The 15,991-nt window shown below is 37.4% G+C and overlaps 1 protein-coding gene across 2 annotated transcripts in view; it reads left to right on the forward strand.

Annotated features, from left to right (window-relative positions):
- Positions 1-15,991, forward strand: part of Spag17 (sperm associated antigen 17) — a 212,105-nt gene that overhangs the window by 56,615 nt on the left and 139,499 nt on the right. For both annotated transcript variants that reach the window (XM_046458329.2, XM_058583589.1), the window contains exons 4-5: positions 2,846-2,992; positions 14,774-14,960. In XM_046458329.2, the coding sequence (XP_046314285.1) occupies positions 2,846-2,992; positions 14,774-14,960 (334 nt within the window). The remainder of the gene's footprint in view (positions 1-2,845; positions 2,993-14,773; positions 14,961-15,991) is intronic.

Below are 15,991 nucleotides of genomic sequence, written 5' to 3' on the forward strand. Positions count from 1 at the left end.
GAAGGTCTGATTGTTTTCCTTTTATTAATACAAGTAAGCCCAGGGAGGGAAAGTTCTTCTGGAATGTTGTGTGAGAAGGTACATTTACTCTTAAATTCCATCTCTTCTTCAATTTTTAATTCCCTTAAAGACATCGTTTGCGAAGGTCCCCCTGAGAATTTGTATTTTTTTCATCTGAGACCAAACTACTGACCAGGTGGAATTATGAATTATGGGGTGTGAGATGAAAATATTTTCAATGGAAATTAATTTGAACACCTCTTTCTTTGTCTGCCTCTCCTGAATATGATCCATGCATCATGGACATTTCCAGTCTCAGATTTTAGTTCAGTCCAGACTTTCATTTTTGTTAGTTATCTCAACATTGCAGCATCAAAAGTGGCATTTGTGAAAATAAACAAATAAAATTAAAATTTTTTTAAAAAGTGGCATTTGTGGGTGTCAAGTCTCACTGGCGCAGCCATGGGGAGGACAGGTTTTCCTAGCCTCTGCCATTGCTAATGGGCAAGCTGGCCTCCATGTGGGCTGCCCTGGCTATCTGAGAGGAAGAAGAGTCTCTCCACGCCCTCCTCACTGCTACCTCACCCTGCCCCCTGCAATCCCTCTGTGTCCACACATCAGGACAACACAGGTTCCCACAATACCAGTGACATTCTCCATAGCCTATGTCCCCAGATCATGGCAGGATGTCACTGTTACTTTTAAACCATCCCAGTTCTGTTCTGATCAACACTAACAGACAAGAAATAGCTTCTCTGGCCTATAAAATACCTTTCTGTGGGTATGTTTTGTCATACTTTGAATGCATTTTAACTCAGTCAGGTAACATGCATAGACTCCTGGACACAAGGGGATAGAAAACACCTCCAAAGACATCCCATCCATCACCATGACTGCAGGCAGCCTTCACCCAAGCTCCCGTTCCCCCAGCACAGGTGAATATCCTGTTTTCACAGATCATCAGAAGAAAAGACTCCACAACTTCTCTTGGGTACCCCACTCCAGGGTTGACTTCCCTTCAACACTGTCATTAACTTTGTGGTATAGGGAATCACTCCATGCTAGGCTGCCATGAGCTTTCAGAACTCAAATTTGAATATTCAGGACCAGATGTCACAAAGCAGCCTGATTGTCAGCATGCTGTTTAGCTGGTATTAAAAAATTCCATTTCAAACCAAATATTGATGTCTACTCTCGGGGTTGGATCAAGCCACAGAGACTTTATTTTGCAGTGAGTGCCTGACATGTGGTCCCCTTAGGATTCCCTTCCACCTTGAATCTGGTTGCCATTAAATGGTGGGGTTCTGCAGGTGTCCTGTTAGTTTTTCCCCGTCACAGAAATCACAGATATCATGTCCCTTTCCCTAAATCCTGTTAGCAGACACAGAAGTGCCATGAAAGCAAAGCACTGTGCTTTCTGCAGAGTGCCGACTTAGACACACACAAAGCTTTCTGACTCTTGGTTTGTTCCTCTGGTTTTTAGCAAAGGTGGTTTTGAAGGAATCCTTCCCCTTGCCTTCCTATTCTGCTATGCAATTTGGGAAACCCCTTTGTGGTCTCTGAGAGGTCCAGTTACATTTTGGCACATGATAATCCACAGGGCCTTCTGCAGTTAGAAACGAAATACACACCTCCCTCTTTCCGCTATTTCCCTTGGCAAAGGGGAAAGTCAAAGGAACTGGACCAGTCATAGAAAGCCCTGACCAAGAACCAGTGGAAACCTCAGACAAGACACAGCCCGAAAGATGCAGTGCACGCGGTCATTGTCTGAGACTCTGGGCCTGAAATTGACACCATATGCGCCCCAAGGAATGACTGCTGGGGGCGGGGGTGGGGGGACCATGTCAGAACATTTTAGTAACACCTAATTCATCCCAAGGTTATAAATAAATATGATGCTCGCTTAAAAACAAAAGCTGAAAAATACTCTAACTAGATTATTCCTGTGACAGTCCTTCAGGCAGAGGTGAACTTTATTAGGGAGACAACATGAATAAAGAGAAACACGTAACAACTTTTACGGTATATTTTATGTGATTTTATTTTTTTTTGCAGTAAATAAAGTGGTTATAGGGCTCCAAGGAAAAGGGCCCAGATGTTAGAGAGTTGTGTGAAATTTAGGGGAAACAAGCTGTAAAAAACACACTCATAAAACAGGCTGTCAGTGGCCCACATCTGGACAATACAGCTGTATGTTCCTAGTGGCTGTCGTCACCCAAAGAAAACTCAATAACCTTGTTTCACCCCAATTAGGCTGCATACCAACAGGATCAACATTAAGTTCCAAGAGGGGAGCAGCGTTCGTAAGGCACCTCTGTGTCAAGCAGCTTTTATCTTTCATTTGAATTTGGTCACCGAGAAATAAAAGACTGCTAACATAGTCATTTCCACTTTTATAAAAACCCTGTTTAATTTATAATGTCCTAATAAGTCAAAGTCTGACAGTTTGGACTACTGGCTATGCCAAACAACAAAAGACTTTCTGTACCCTGAAAGTGACCCGTCAGTCATCCCAAAATGGATGTCTGTCTTAACCCTGACCTTCTTTGGAAGTCAGTCTTGAGTCTAACACCACTGTGGGAAGCACTCTACGTTATTGGGGGGAAAGGTTGATATTCAGGCTGCCCAATCTATTTAAAGTAGAGGGTAAATGCCCCTCTCGATGGCATTTGGTATTCTTTTTTCTTTTCTTGTCTATTTTTTTTTTTTTTGGTTATTATTAAGGCATCTATCTTAGCAGTAAGATGAATATTACAAAACATAAAATACCCTTTTTCTTTTAATCAACAGACTGTGGCAAAGGTTATAAAATGTCACTTTTCCTAATAATTATATTTCTTCATAGGTATTAGTGGCAGCGAAAACAATTATGGACAGTGGAGAAAATTTAACCCTACCACTGGTAGGAAAACTCTTGAAATTCCAACTTCTCCAGATTAAATTAAAAGACCAACAGAGACGGGAAAATGAAAAGAAGGTACCGTATGGCACGGTAGGTCATCTACAGAGGACAAGCAGTGAATGAAACTGAGCCAGGTTTTTACAGAAGCACTTCCTTTCTTCTTAAGCCACCATTAAGTGTTACCAGGCAAATTCAGCTGTCACTTCTACTTCTTAGGGGAAAGGCTATCCACAGTTCTATTAGAGGAATTAGGTTGAATCCATTAAAAATAAATCCCCCCTACGTATGAAAATGACAGTATCAAGAACAAATGCTAAGGATTGTTTTTGTGCTAGTATATTTATATAATTGCAGCAAGGAAGGAATTCAGGAAATGGGAGTTAGGAGAAGGAAATGTATAAAAGGGGAAAAAAACTATCAAGTCAGAATCTAACCATTTAAATTATTTTATATGATATCCTATTGAATATCCTATTGAGTATCATATAAAATAATTTAAATAGTTAATTCTGATTTGAGGAATGCCTATTAAAATAGTAGGCATGTTGCACCTTCATAATAAAGTGACTGTCAATTTTCATATCAAACATCTGATAATTTATTCACATGTGGATTTTTTAAATTTAATTTGCCTACAGAAAGCAATGGTTTTTTAAAAATTCACATTTGCATCTGAAAATATTCTAAGATACTTTTAACAAAGTGATGCCAGGTTCAAATCTATTTGCAATGATTATTTCTCAAAATAAAAATGCTTTTCTTAATTTTCCAAGTGAGGCTGAACTATTTTTGGAAAGCCAAATTCTTCTGTATATACATGTGTAATGTGTATGTGTTTGTGTGCATGCACATATGTATAGGAAATGAATTTGCATGTCATTTCTTTGTGATCTTAAGTGGAAGATGCAGAATCAATTAACAGAAAAAGAAAAAAGTGAATACACCCCAATAATACCTTCTTCACCTTTACAAGACCCCCTCATCTGGGTTTCCTATTTGAATTGGGCTCTTGACAGGATAATTGTAGACAGCAATAATAGTAATAATACCACTTTCTGTTTGCAATGTAAGGATTTTAAGTTTTTCAAAGATATTCCCCATATAGCCTCCATTAGTGTAGCACATTCTATCTCCAGGAAAATTTTGCTCATATGAATACAGTCAATGTTATACTTTTCCATCTATTGAAGCTCTTTCCATCATGTACAAAAGATATGTACCTTAAGAAATACTCAGGAAAGTTAAGACTTGGCAGAAGAAAAATTGGAAAATCTGAAACTAGTACAGTAACATCTATTTAAATTCCAATGTCATATGGAAATCTTAATTATAAAAAGTAGACTGCAAGTCTTGTGAAAATTCCTGCATTTTCTATGTGTTTTGTACTTTCCCACAGTACCTATAAATAGCATGCTAAAAGTGTCAATTTACTTGTTTGCCACCGATTTTAAGTCAATAATTATTTTTTATAGGAGTAGTTTACTGATTTTGGCTAACAAACTTGAAGTAACAATAAACAATATTTTGGTTGCTTAGGAAAATTTTTAAAGCATGCAATGATATAATAATATTCTTGCACTATTATTTTGTTCAGCAAGTCTTTGAATTGTGAGCTATAATAATACTGTTATGAGATTCTAATGGTAGGGAAATAATATTAATTCATTTGTTGAAAATATGCAAGTCACAAGGAATTGGGGCTTGTACTCCAAATATTGAAGGAAAAATGTATTAGACCTAGTAAGAGAACTCTAAGCAATTAAGAGCCAACAATTACATAATCCAATTTAACATCTTCGTTAACTTTGGGTCCCCAATGCACCAGCCCCCAAATCTCTGAGTCAAAACCATATGAGTAGGTGCTAAATAAATTGATGAAAACTGATTGGAATAGAATACTCTCCAGAAAGTACTCTTAGAAAGGAGAGATGAAAGGACTTGTTTGCAAAATGATGTAATCTATGTTCATTTCAACAACTCTGCCTAAGAGGTCAGTTGGAACAATTGAGGTTAATGCTTATCAGCCCTGGGTTTGGCAGAAAGAAAAATAAAGTATGTAAAACTGATATCATGCTGTACATTAGAAAATGAATAAAGAAAGGGAAAAGAAAAGAAGACTTTACTCAACCTCTTCCTCTTTCCTGAGCCTAGGACAAGATTCTGTGATCCCTCCAAGGCAAGGAACTGAAGCTTGGGCTTTTGAATCACAACAAGAAGGTTATATAGGTTTTTCCTTTCAAATGCTAATCACATCATATTGCTTACTTTTGCACAACCAGAGATTGTTTTCTATCTTCTGGGTTTAATTTTCAGAATTGAATTTTTAAGAATAAATGCATTAAAAGTATCCATAGTGACAATTATAGAAACTGTTAGGGAGAAGGCAAGGACAAAAATATCTAATATAAGTAGCTTCCTATTCTTTTTCCCCAGGAGAACAAATGTGATACATCACTATATATTTGATCCTGTTTTAATAGATAAAAACTTTTCTTAAAACTATGACAAATAATAGTTTCAGTTGTCAAATACGGTGAAGATGTTATTTTAAACTCCAGTAAGTTGAATAACTTAGAACACTTTACTCTGGCGTATGCTTAGCATTGCTTTTGCTTTCTGCTTTTCGAGAAAGCTTGCTGGCTAATTAATATTTTAAAAAATACAAGGAAAGAAACTTTTGAGAACAGTTTCAAAGCCTTTAGCATGGGAATTTGGAGGACACAAATGCCAGCCTCTAATAGGAAATAAGTTCAATCTATTTGAAAACATTTATCTACTTGATATAATATAACTCCCCATCACTTACTTCCAAATATGTATATCATATTCTGTAAATATATTTTATTATTTCAGAATTTCTGAATCTGCCTCTTGTAAAATAATCCTAAATTCGTTATATTTTTTATTATTTCTTAAAATTTTAATAAGGGTGTTTTGCTTTGGAATGAAAATCTCAAATTAGATTTTATTATTTGTTTTTTAATAAGAGAGCAGTTTGCTTAGGAATGAATTTTCCTCACGTCATTATCTGAACATTTATTTTGCCGTTTTAGTTTTATCATTACTAATCTGTTCTCAACTCATTAATTCAACAAACATTTATTGAAACAAACATTTAGAGTAACAATGTAATGGGCACACATATTCTCAGAATGTTCATCATGGTTTTAAGATAAATTGCTTAGTTTCTATTCTGAATCACATTTTAATTACTTATTGGAATTTTCATTTTCACTCACATTTTTGTTTCTTTTAACTCCAACTTTTATGTTACGTATCAATTATGAACATTTATTTAAAAACAAAACACATTGAGAATTTAGCTAAAGAAAACATCTATTCATTTTTAAAAGTAGAAGAAAAATGACTGTAATACAAAAAATCATTCATCATGTAAATAATTGGCCAAACTAGTTTTATGCCTCTGAGTTGAGTTCAGAATGTTTGCATTGGTTTTACAAAAAAAAAAAAAAAAAAATCCAAATATATTGTGTTTTAATTTATAAATTCAAATACTCAGCCCATATTCTCTTGAAATTTTTAGAAAGCACACCTTTTATATAAAAGAACAGCTCTCTCTTTATAGCTTGTATGTGTCATAGAGTTGTCTTTATATCCTCTTCCTCTTCAAAAATTGAAGAGGAAGAGGATATAAAGAATTATGAACAGAAAGTATTTGGTAAACTTTTCTTAAAACTATTCAAAATTAAAATTACCTGATAAATAAGTTTGATAATACAACATAACATAGCTACAAGTAACTCAGAGCCTCCTCAACAGAGTAAGGAAGACAAATGAGAGTAGCTTTCACAGACATTTTCCAGCTTACTCCAGTCAAACCCTGAAACGCTGGAAATCAGCCAACTCAATGCCATATTTTGCGTGTGTTTTGTTTGAAAAGAAAGGCCATAGGGACATACCAGGAAATTACAGGCTGGTTAGTTTTGATTCAGTTGTGGTTAAAATCTTCAGGAACTATTTTAAGAAATCAAACAGAGGAAGAGCAGGAACTCAGTTTAGAGGGACCCGCATGGTTTCAGGAAAGGAATAACTTGCCTCACTAACTGGATGGAATTCTTGGGGGCTGGATTACCAAAATGCAGATACTACCAACATGAATGTTGGATCTAAGGAGTTTCAAAACCCAGTCGTTCACAGGAAATAATAAATGACTCCCTGGCTGGCTTATCTGTAAAAGAGAGTAGTGCTCTCCTAATTTTGATTTTTATTAATAAAAACATTTTATGGACTTTTAGAAAAATTTAAAGAAACACATATTTTAAATAGAGTAGTATTTTTAAGTCCCAGTAGCTAATAACAAAAGTTAGCTACTGTTATTGATTGTTTGGCACCGTATTAAGCTTTTGACACATGTTGTATCATTTAATCCTTTAAATAATTTTATGAGAATTACTCCCAATCTGCAGATGGTGAAATCAAGGGTGTGAAAAGCTTAGTAATTTCCCAAGGCCAAACAAGTACTCCCAGAGATGGAGTTGGGATTCAGACCCAAAATTTTCAGACTGCAAACTTAACTAATGTGCATACCTCTCCCAAGCGTGTCTCAGTAATGATGAAATGGCTCTCTGGGCTCACAGGCAGTTGAATGAAGCCCAAGAGATGTTTCCCCATGGGACAGATGGCTTTGCCTAGCCACCTACCAACAACTATCTGGTCCCATTCATTAACATTGCACACAACAGACTGAGGTAAAATGTAGAGACAGTAGTCAAGGGAAAGGAGCAAACTCAACAAAGATGAAAGCCACTGAGCTGACCAACCACCAATGCCCAAGGCAATTCTGACTTAATTTCCATTTCCACCCTCCTTGCCCAGAAATGACCCAGTCTCTAGAGAACCACTTAGAAGGAGACTTTTTGAAATTAATTCAGATGCCCTCATATCTTCTCCCTCCCCTTCTGGATGGTGAGATGGATAGCACCGGCTGACCTGGCATTAACACCTCTCAGAGCCACATGGGATCCACAGGAAGCAGACATCAGATAGACATCAGACCCCCTCACCACCACCACCACCACCACCACCACAGTTAGGGCCATGTTCTCAATCTTTGAATTAGGAACTGCACCCTGAAGATGGCAAGTAAAGAATCTCAGAACATTTTCTGGGGTTCTAAAGATTATATTGTTTCGTCACATGAAGCCAATAACTGCCTAAGCTTATATTTACTATACCATAACATCTCTCTGGAGAAGCAAATTCTTAAACTTCATGCATTATATTTTTCTATTCAGTGGAGGCATGGAACAGAAAATGAGGGGGGTAAGAAGATAGGTAACAGAATAAAAAGAAAATACATAACATTCACAATGTCATAATCCTATTGATATTAATGTTGACATTTTGGTATGCTTCCTTCTATGGACCTGTTTCTTTGCATAGTTGTAATATTTATAAAAATATTTTTAATCCATATTTTTACAGTTGAAACACGTCACAATTTGTACTCATTCACATACCACATCTATCACTATTTGCTGTGGGGCATTCCAGAGATTGCCATACTTTTCTCAACTATGCCTCTATTGTTGAACATTTAAGTTATTTACATATTTTTAGAATAAACAATGTGCTCTGTGGTATGTAAATCTCAATATTTCCAAACATTTCCTTAGTATAGGTTTTTAGAAATGGATTAATTAGACCGCAAAAATGTTCCCATTACCTTGTGTTTCCAAAGTAGGTTCTTGACCATTTAGACCCAATTCTCTATTAAAAACAAAACAAACAAACAAAAAAAAAACACCCTGAGCAAATTAACTTGGAAATCGCTGTGTATTATATACAATCTTGGAGATTTCACTACACAGTAGCTGATTAAAATTGGAGAATTTTGTGAAAATAAATCTGTCTGATATTGTTTAACCTGTCTCTCAAACTTATTTAATTCCATACATATTCTCTAAGACCATATTTTGGGGCCCTATCATCTGGGACCAGTAGAATAGCTGTTTATGAGAGAGAATGATATCTTGAAAGAGAACTGTAGGAGCACTCAGGACCCAGTCTGTCATGGAATTTGTTGCAGCTTCCATGAAGATGTCTTCTTATCCTTATTCTTAATAATATTTTTGTAAGGAAATTGTATTATAGATCACATATAATAGTTATGCATAAATATGTAAGTTCATTATTAACTATAAGAATAAGATGAAGTATAGCTCTTTATCATCAGTTCAATTGACTTTTATCATTAGCTTCCTATTCATAGTGAGGAATGGGAGAATTAATCTCTATCAATCAGTTATACTTGAATTTTGACATAAGTGCCAAGTAACTGGGTTCCTCTGCTTTATTACAAAGGAGAATTATTTTTCTATATTAATTTGAGAAGATTCTAGGTAGATGTCATTTGATGCTCAACTAAGTATGTGAAATGCTGACCCTACTTTTAGTTATTGCTAATACAAGACACCACATCTGCTGGTTAGTTTGAGTGGTGTGCCTATCCAAAGCCTTCTCACAGTAGGAGGCATCCAGATGCTTTCTTACATGTTGCGTTTTAAAGAAAATGTATTCTGTAATGAACTTGACCCTCCCTTCATTTGCTGGGAACATGTATTCCCCAAACATGGTGGAGAGAAGGACATTTGGGGATACTCCCTTCTCCTATTTTTGCCTTGAATTGGCAAGAGTCTTCTCCGCGATTTTTAAGTTGTGAGCAGATGACCATAGGATGGGAGCACGTATTCCATGTTCTCCAGAAGCAAGAAAGGCCAGAGGAAGAGCTTGTGTGAACAAACTTTAGTCTATGATTTAGGGGTCAGCTTTGCTGAACACTTGCCTAAAGGTTCTAACCTTCCCGACCCCCAAATCCCAAGACTTGAACACAGAGATGGGAGGGGCTTACCAGGAATGAGACAGAAAGGGAAGGAAATAGAAAAAGATGTCTCACCTTTCGACCAACGTAGAATTTTAGGGGTCAGTCTATCAGTGCCTGTAGCCAGAGGGGCCAAGACTGGATTAGTTTGAATGTGGAGGGTGAGAGAAATGAGAAACAGAATGGGTATAAAAGAGTAAACAGAATGCCACTGAGGTCATCCAGGAGAGGACAGAAAGGACCATGTAGGACAAGAAAATGTTCAGAAATCTACCACATCTCTGCCTGGACCTGAAGTCAGAAAGACCCAGGCGTTTCTGTCTGCTTCTGTTCTCTTCTGTACAATTTCTGTGAAAGATTTCTTGAAATTTCACCAATTGAAAACTCATCATTGTAAACAGGAAACACTAGACAGTAAGTTGTATAGAAAGAATGATGACAATTATGCAGAAAATGAATTTGAAAGAATTCATCAAATATCTTCATCATTCATCTTTCTAGCTGACAGAAATTTTGATTTTTAAATTCTTTCTATTTTTTTTCTAATTGTAATAAGGTTATTTTTATAACAAAGACATTGAAAGAAGCAAATCAAGATTTATGAGATTTAAAAATACTTTTATGAACTCAGGGAAATTGATAGCATCTCAGTGTTGATGGAAATTAATTTAAAGATACTTTTCTTTAGTTTTCCAAGTTTGACCTTGCTAAGAAATGCAAAGGCTGAAAAAGAGGAAGAAGAAGAAGGCAATGAACAGGAAGAGTAGGTGACATTCGGAAAAGTATGCTGCAGAGACCGGAGAGAGGGAAGATAGACAAGCAGGAAAAAGAAGTTGGGAGAGCATATCAGAAGCTGAGACTGGCCGAGAAAGCATTAGAACAAGATGAGTTGAGGGTCTGGAGTCAAACCAGTCTCTACCAGAACTGTGCATGTTAGGACAGACTGTTTGTCTTAATTTATACAATGGAAATAAAGTTATATGTCTTAGAGGTTGCTTTGTCTTTTTAATTAAAAAGGCAATGTCTGGAAAGCCCTTCTCATAGAGCATCACCAGACTATGCTGCTAAAGTTTACCACTTACTTTGAAGTTTTGGTTATGGTCAGTCCTCCTTTCCCTAGAATCCCAAGAAGGCTCAGAAGAGAAAAGACCCAGAGAGCTCCTTAACTAGGTGAGGTGACGAAAAGCAAGAATTAGTGCATAAAATGAATACATCTTTATTCTTCCAGGTGAAGTTTAAAATAATTTAACCTACAATGGTTTCTTCTTCTCAGAGCAAAAGATCACTCTGAGATTTTATTTAAAATTGCAGTTGTCAAAATTTCTGGTGAATTTTGATGTTGATGTCAGGACTTCTCTGTGGCAAGGCCAGCTACCTCCCAGGGAGCTACACAGAGCACCTTAGAGTATGTAACCCCCAGGATTTACCACTAGAGTATCCTGCAGGGATCTCATCAGTGCCTACAGGCTAATCCAACTCAGGGGAGCCAGTTCATGCTCTATGGACCTATTGAAAATGAGCTTTTAGATTCAACTATTACTTGCCTGCACTAAGCCTGAGTTTCCTCCTCTGTAAAATAAGAATAATGCTCTACTCATTTTGGCTGTTGTAAAGACTTAATAAGATGCAATATCTATAATATAAGAACTCTGTAAACAGCAATGCAACAATGATAATAATGACAATGAAAGTCGTGACTAGCTCTTTGCTAATGTACTGCTATGAATACTACGGTCAGTTTTATAGGACATACGCCTTAGTCTTAATTGTAAGTTTTTTCCCTATAGACAAGTTATAGGAAGTCAAGTTCAGAGAGTTATGTCAAGAACCTCCAGTCTAAACTAGAGGAGATAACAATCCTTTATAGCTCTAACATCCCAATGCACTCCCCAGACCATAGGGTACCTCCCGGGTTTCCCAAACCCTCCTATCAGTCTATCAGGATATCGTCTGCCCTGGACACATTTGAATGATCACTGCCATTCTCTTCCTATCTGGCTCTTCTTTTCTAGTGTTTTTTTAAAATTGTGACAAAAGGTCACTGCCTTCATTCCACCCAGGCCATTTACTTCCATGGACATACTATGAGACTTGTCATCACCGAAGTCTTGAAATCTCCCATTCTCCAACCTTGGAAATTTCCTCTCCTTTCCTCTTTCTGTGACCCAATATCTGCCCCACAAAATTTCTTCAGCCACATCTTAACTTCTCATCCATGGATCCCACCAGACCTGTCCATTGTCACCTCGGCTATTTGTTCAGTTTAGGCTCCACGGTCCAGTGTAACAATTCCTTTACAAACTTCCAGTTCCCTTGCTCTTCTCAACTTCTGTCACAATCATTTTGCAAAACCTCTCCCAGGACCAACTCAATGATCCATGATTTTCACGCCTGTACTCAAGAAGCTAGAGGTAACTGCAGGCGTTCATGTCACTCAGCAAACTAGTTTCACCTTAAATTTGCAAACTCAAAATTTTCAGGACGGTCTCAAGACTGGCAGAGTTCTGCTGCATTTCTTTAATACACTTGCAACCCCCTCTCTGAGATGACTCTTACACTACCTTCCTATTCAAACCATCTACCTTTAAACCTGCCTCATCCCAGTTGCTGACTTCACCTTGTGGTTTTATTTGAAAAACTGAAACATTCTCTCAACACCATCAAAACCTCTCCCTTTCTGGCATCCACACTCCGCCAGCCATCCTCTCCTTGCTGCTCTTTTTAAACTAGAAAATTGTCTCTCCTCCTCTCAATGTCCAGTTATTTACACATTCTCTTGGTCTCATTCCATCTGCCCACCTCAAGAATTTTCTTTTTCCCCAGATCTTCAGGGTCTCTCTACTGGATCATTCCATCAGCTTGCAAACATAGCATATTCTGTTTACACACACACACACACACACACACACAAAGAAATACACACCTTGACCTCAAACGCCTTCCATTCACTTTTCTATTGGGTGACACAGAGCCTGGTTCCCTCCATGAGCAAACTTCTCAAAACAGTTGTGCCCTGTGGGCTCCCTATTGTTGCTGCCTCCTTTTTAACTACCTCCACACCCTACCATGTCTCCACACTCCACAATGTTATCCACAACTTCCACCACTCATCTTTTGGTCTTTCTTGGTCCTGTGGTTCTCTGTTTTCACACTATATATTCCTCTCCTGCCTTTTAGCTACTTCTCTGTCTCTTCTGCCGGCATTTCCTCCTATTTGTGTTAGAGCTTCCAATAGGATCCCAGGTTCAGTTCCTGTATTTCTCAAGAACACTCACCCAAGGCCATCCACGTCTTCACACTTCTACCTATGCACTGCCCACTCCTGAATTTGCAACTGAGAAGAAAATGTGTGTATTCAATTTCTTCCTTCAGATCAAATGGGCATCTCCTATGTAACTTGATCACTCTTAACAGTCTTCCCACTTTCAGTTAAACCCATTTCTCACGTAATCTTCTCTATCTCTGTAAGTGGCACCATCGACCACCTAGTAGTTCAAACTAAAATCCAGGGAATTATCTTTAATGTGCCAGCTTACTCATGCTCCTACCTAATCTTTCAATCCCTGCATTTTCAACATGCAAAATGTATATGAAATCTATCCTCCACCATGCCAACACCTTACTGTGAGTCACTATTAGATCCACATTGAACTTCTCTTCATTTACCAGAAATGATGGGGCCCTTTCCTAGCCTATACCTGCTCCTAGCCAAAGCTGTGAGTGACACCTGCAGCCTCTTCAGATGCCTCCTCTTGATGCTGAGGAGCAGGTACTGGGACAGTGGAGTTGTGCCACCACAGGAGCCAAGGTGCTAGGCACACACAGAGACTCATGGGCACCACCAACATCACTTCTGGTACCAAAGATGAACCAGGTGCTCTGGAACCCTTGACAGCCAGAAACAACCTGGATAGGAGGACATCTTCTCCCCTGTCTTCTCTGTCACATTCTGTTAACTGGTTGCCAAAGCGCCACATCTTCTCCTTTCCCCATCTCTCACGTCTTTTAGTTTTTCAGACTTAGTTTTCATGACCTTAGAGAAACAGACATCAGAGTCCAAGACATTGATACAATAATTTTAATTATTTTTATTTTCAGTTTAGTTGAGTGTGGGAAAAATAATAATATTCTGGATCTTCTGAATAGCCATCTTATGATCTGGCTCTGCCTTATTATTTTAATGATAATAAATGCTTTGTATTTATAAACTTGTGCATTGGAAGCATAATTATATCATTCAATACTGCATAAATTTTTTGGCAATTGTTTGAAAAGAAAAAAAATGGTGGGAAAATTGTGTCTTCACAACATGATCTAAGAACACTGCAAACAACCAACTGATGTTTTATGCTGATCCCATCTTTGAATGTATCAAAAAGCAGCCATTAAGTTATATCTGTATGTTTAAGTAGGATTATAATAAAAACAATCTGTTAGTGCTAGGTTCCCAAAAGAATCTTTTCACCTTTAAAAATGGGCAATACGTTACTTAAACTGTGAAAAACATTGTCAAGGAGATTTTAGAAAAAAAAGTAACTACTCTTCTACTCTTTATGTTTCCCTGTTGTATTTTTAGTTTTTATTGTGTTTGTATTTTATGACCAAACTCAATTCTCTCTGAAACTCAGGCAGGGGCTCCCCAGGGTTGGGCTAGAAGATGAACCTAAATTCCCCACACCACAACATACTCAGTGCCATCCTCCTGGCTCTGCCTCCAAACATCTGAAGTGGCTTCTTAGGCCACAGTCTCTGGTAGGATGAACTCTCTCCCTCCAGGCTCTTTGAGCAACTTCCTGGCACCCACCCCTCCAGTCCTTCATGCATAGATGTGCCTCATCACACCCTAGGTTCAAACTGGAATCCCCACTATCCTGGCTTGAAGAATGAAAAAAAAAAAGAGAGAGAGAGAAAAAAAAAAGAATAAATAATGATGGATTGAAATAAAGGATTAATTCACCTGATATTGAATCGCTTGCTCACTGTATGATTTGGAGTTAAAAGAAAAAAAAAAAAGTATTCTCTCTTTTCAGGTAACAGATGACAAAGTTAAGATCGAAAAGGACAAAGGGAAAGCCAAATCTCCCAAGGAGAAGAAGCCCCCAAATGCCAAGGTTGCTAAAGGAAAGGGCAAGGATCAGCCCGAGGTCAACACGACGGTGAAGAAGACCACGGAGCTGAAGCAGAGGAGAGAACAGGAGGAAACCAGCCGCTACATCGGTCAGTAAGGCGCTGCTTCTATTGGTTGCCTTTTGCCTTTGGATTCTTGTTTTACCACGTATGACATACTCGAGAGATCATTCGGATAATTATGCTCAATCTTTTCCAGCCTTTTCATTCTTGATAAAACCATAAATCACTTAACTTTCCATGACACTCTAAGAGGAAAGTTTTTCTATTTGCAATTCATTTATGTTTTTAGCAAATATATTATGTAGCATGGGTCTCACTGGGCACATTTATATAGCACAGATGAGGAGTGAGATAGTGAGCTGATTGTGCCACCAAGGAGCAGATGATCTTCTTGGGAACATAAAGGAAAGTAAAACAAAGTGAAAAGTGAGTGTTGTGGAGGGTCAAAAACAGTGGAAATGAAATCAGGCCACTTAATTTGAACTTCCTGACTCCAACTTCTCCCATTATCACTTTTTCCTAATTAGAGCATCTAGAATTTTCTTTAATCTTAAATTATCAACATAAAAATGGTTTATCCTGGGCAGGTATTAGTGATTCATTGCTGCCTCCCCTGAACCCAAAAGGAGCTACTTGTTATTATCTGCATTTTATTTATTTATTTACTTATTTTAATTAATAGATGTATTTTTGAACAGTTTTAAGTCTGCATCATATTTAAAGGAGGGGGCAGTAAACTTTCATATCCATTATCAGTTATCTCCCGTGGCTCTCTTCTACGTACCCTAGACGAAGAAGCAATGATACAGAGTTCATGGGTAAAATCAGCACTGACTTGTTGAGTGACAGAAGAAAAATCATTACATAAAAAAAAAAAAAATGGAAAGCTGTGCATCTGTTGTACTATTCATAAACTGGTCTTGATGGGCTCTTGTAGAATGTAATGTTTTTATGTGCCATGCATTATCAGTATTAAATATCAGTATTAAAGTATGACAATGATTCTCACCCCCCAGAATATCACATTCTCAGATAAGCTCATTTGTTAATATGAATCTTATATTTAGGAAAAAATAGAGAAAATGTGTATTTTTTAAAAAATAATGTATAGTTGCTAC

The sequence above is a fragment of the Marmota monax genome, unplaced genomic scaffold (genome assembly GCF_021218885.2).
Source record: "Marmota monax isolate L192 unplaced genomic scaffold, Marmota_monax_Labrador192_F-V1.1 WCK01_AAM20220418_F8-fsc00087, whole genome shotgun sequence".
NCBI lineage: Eukaryota > Metazoa > Chordata > Mammalia > Rodentia > Sciuridae > Marmota > Marmota monax.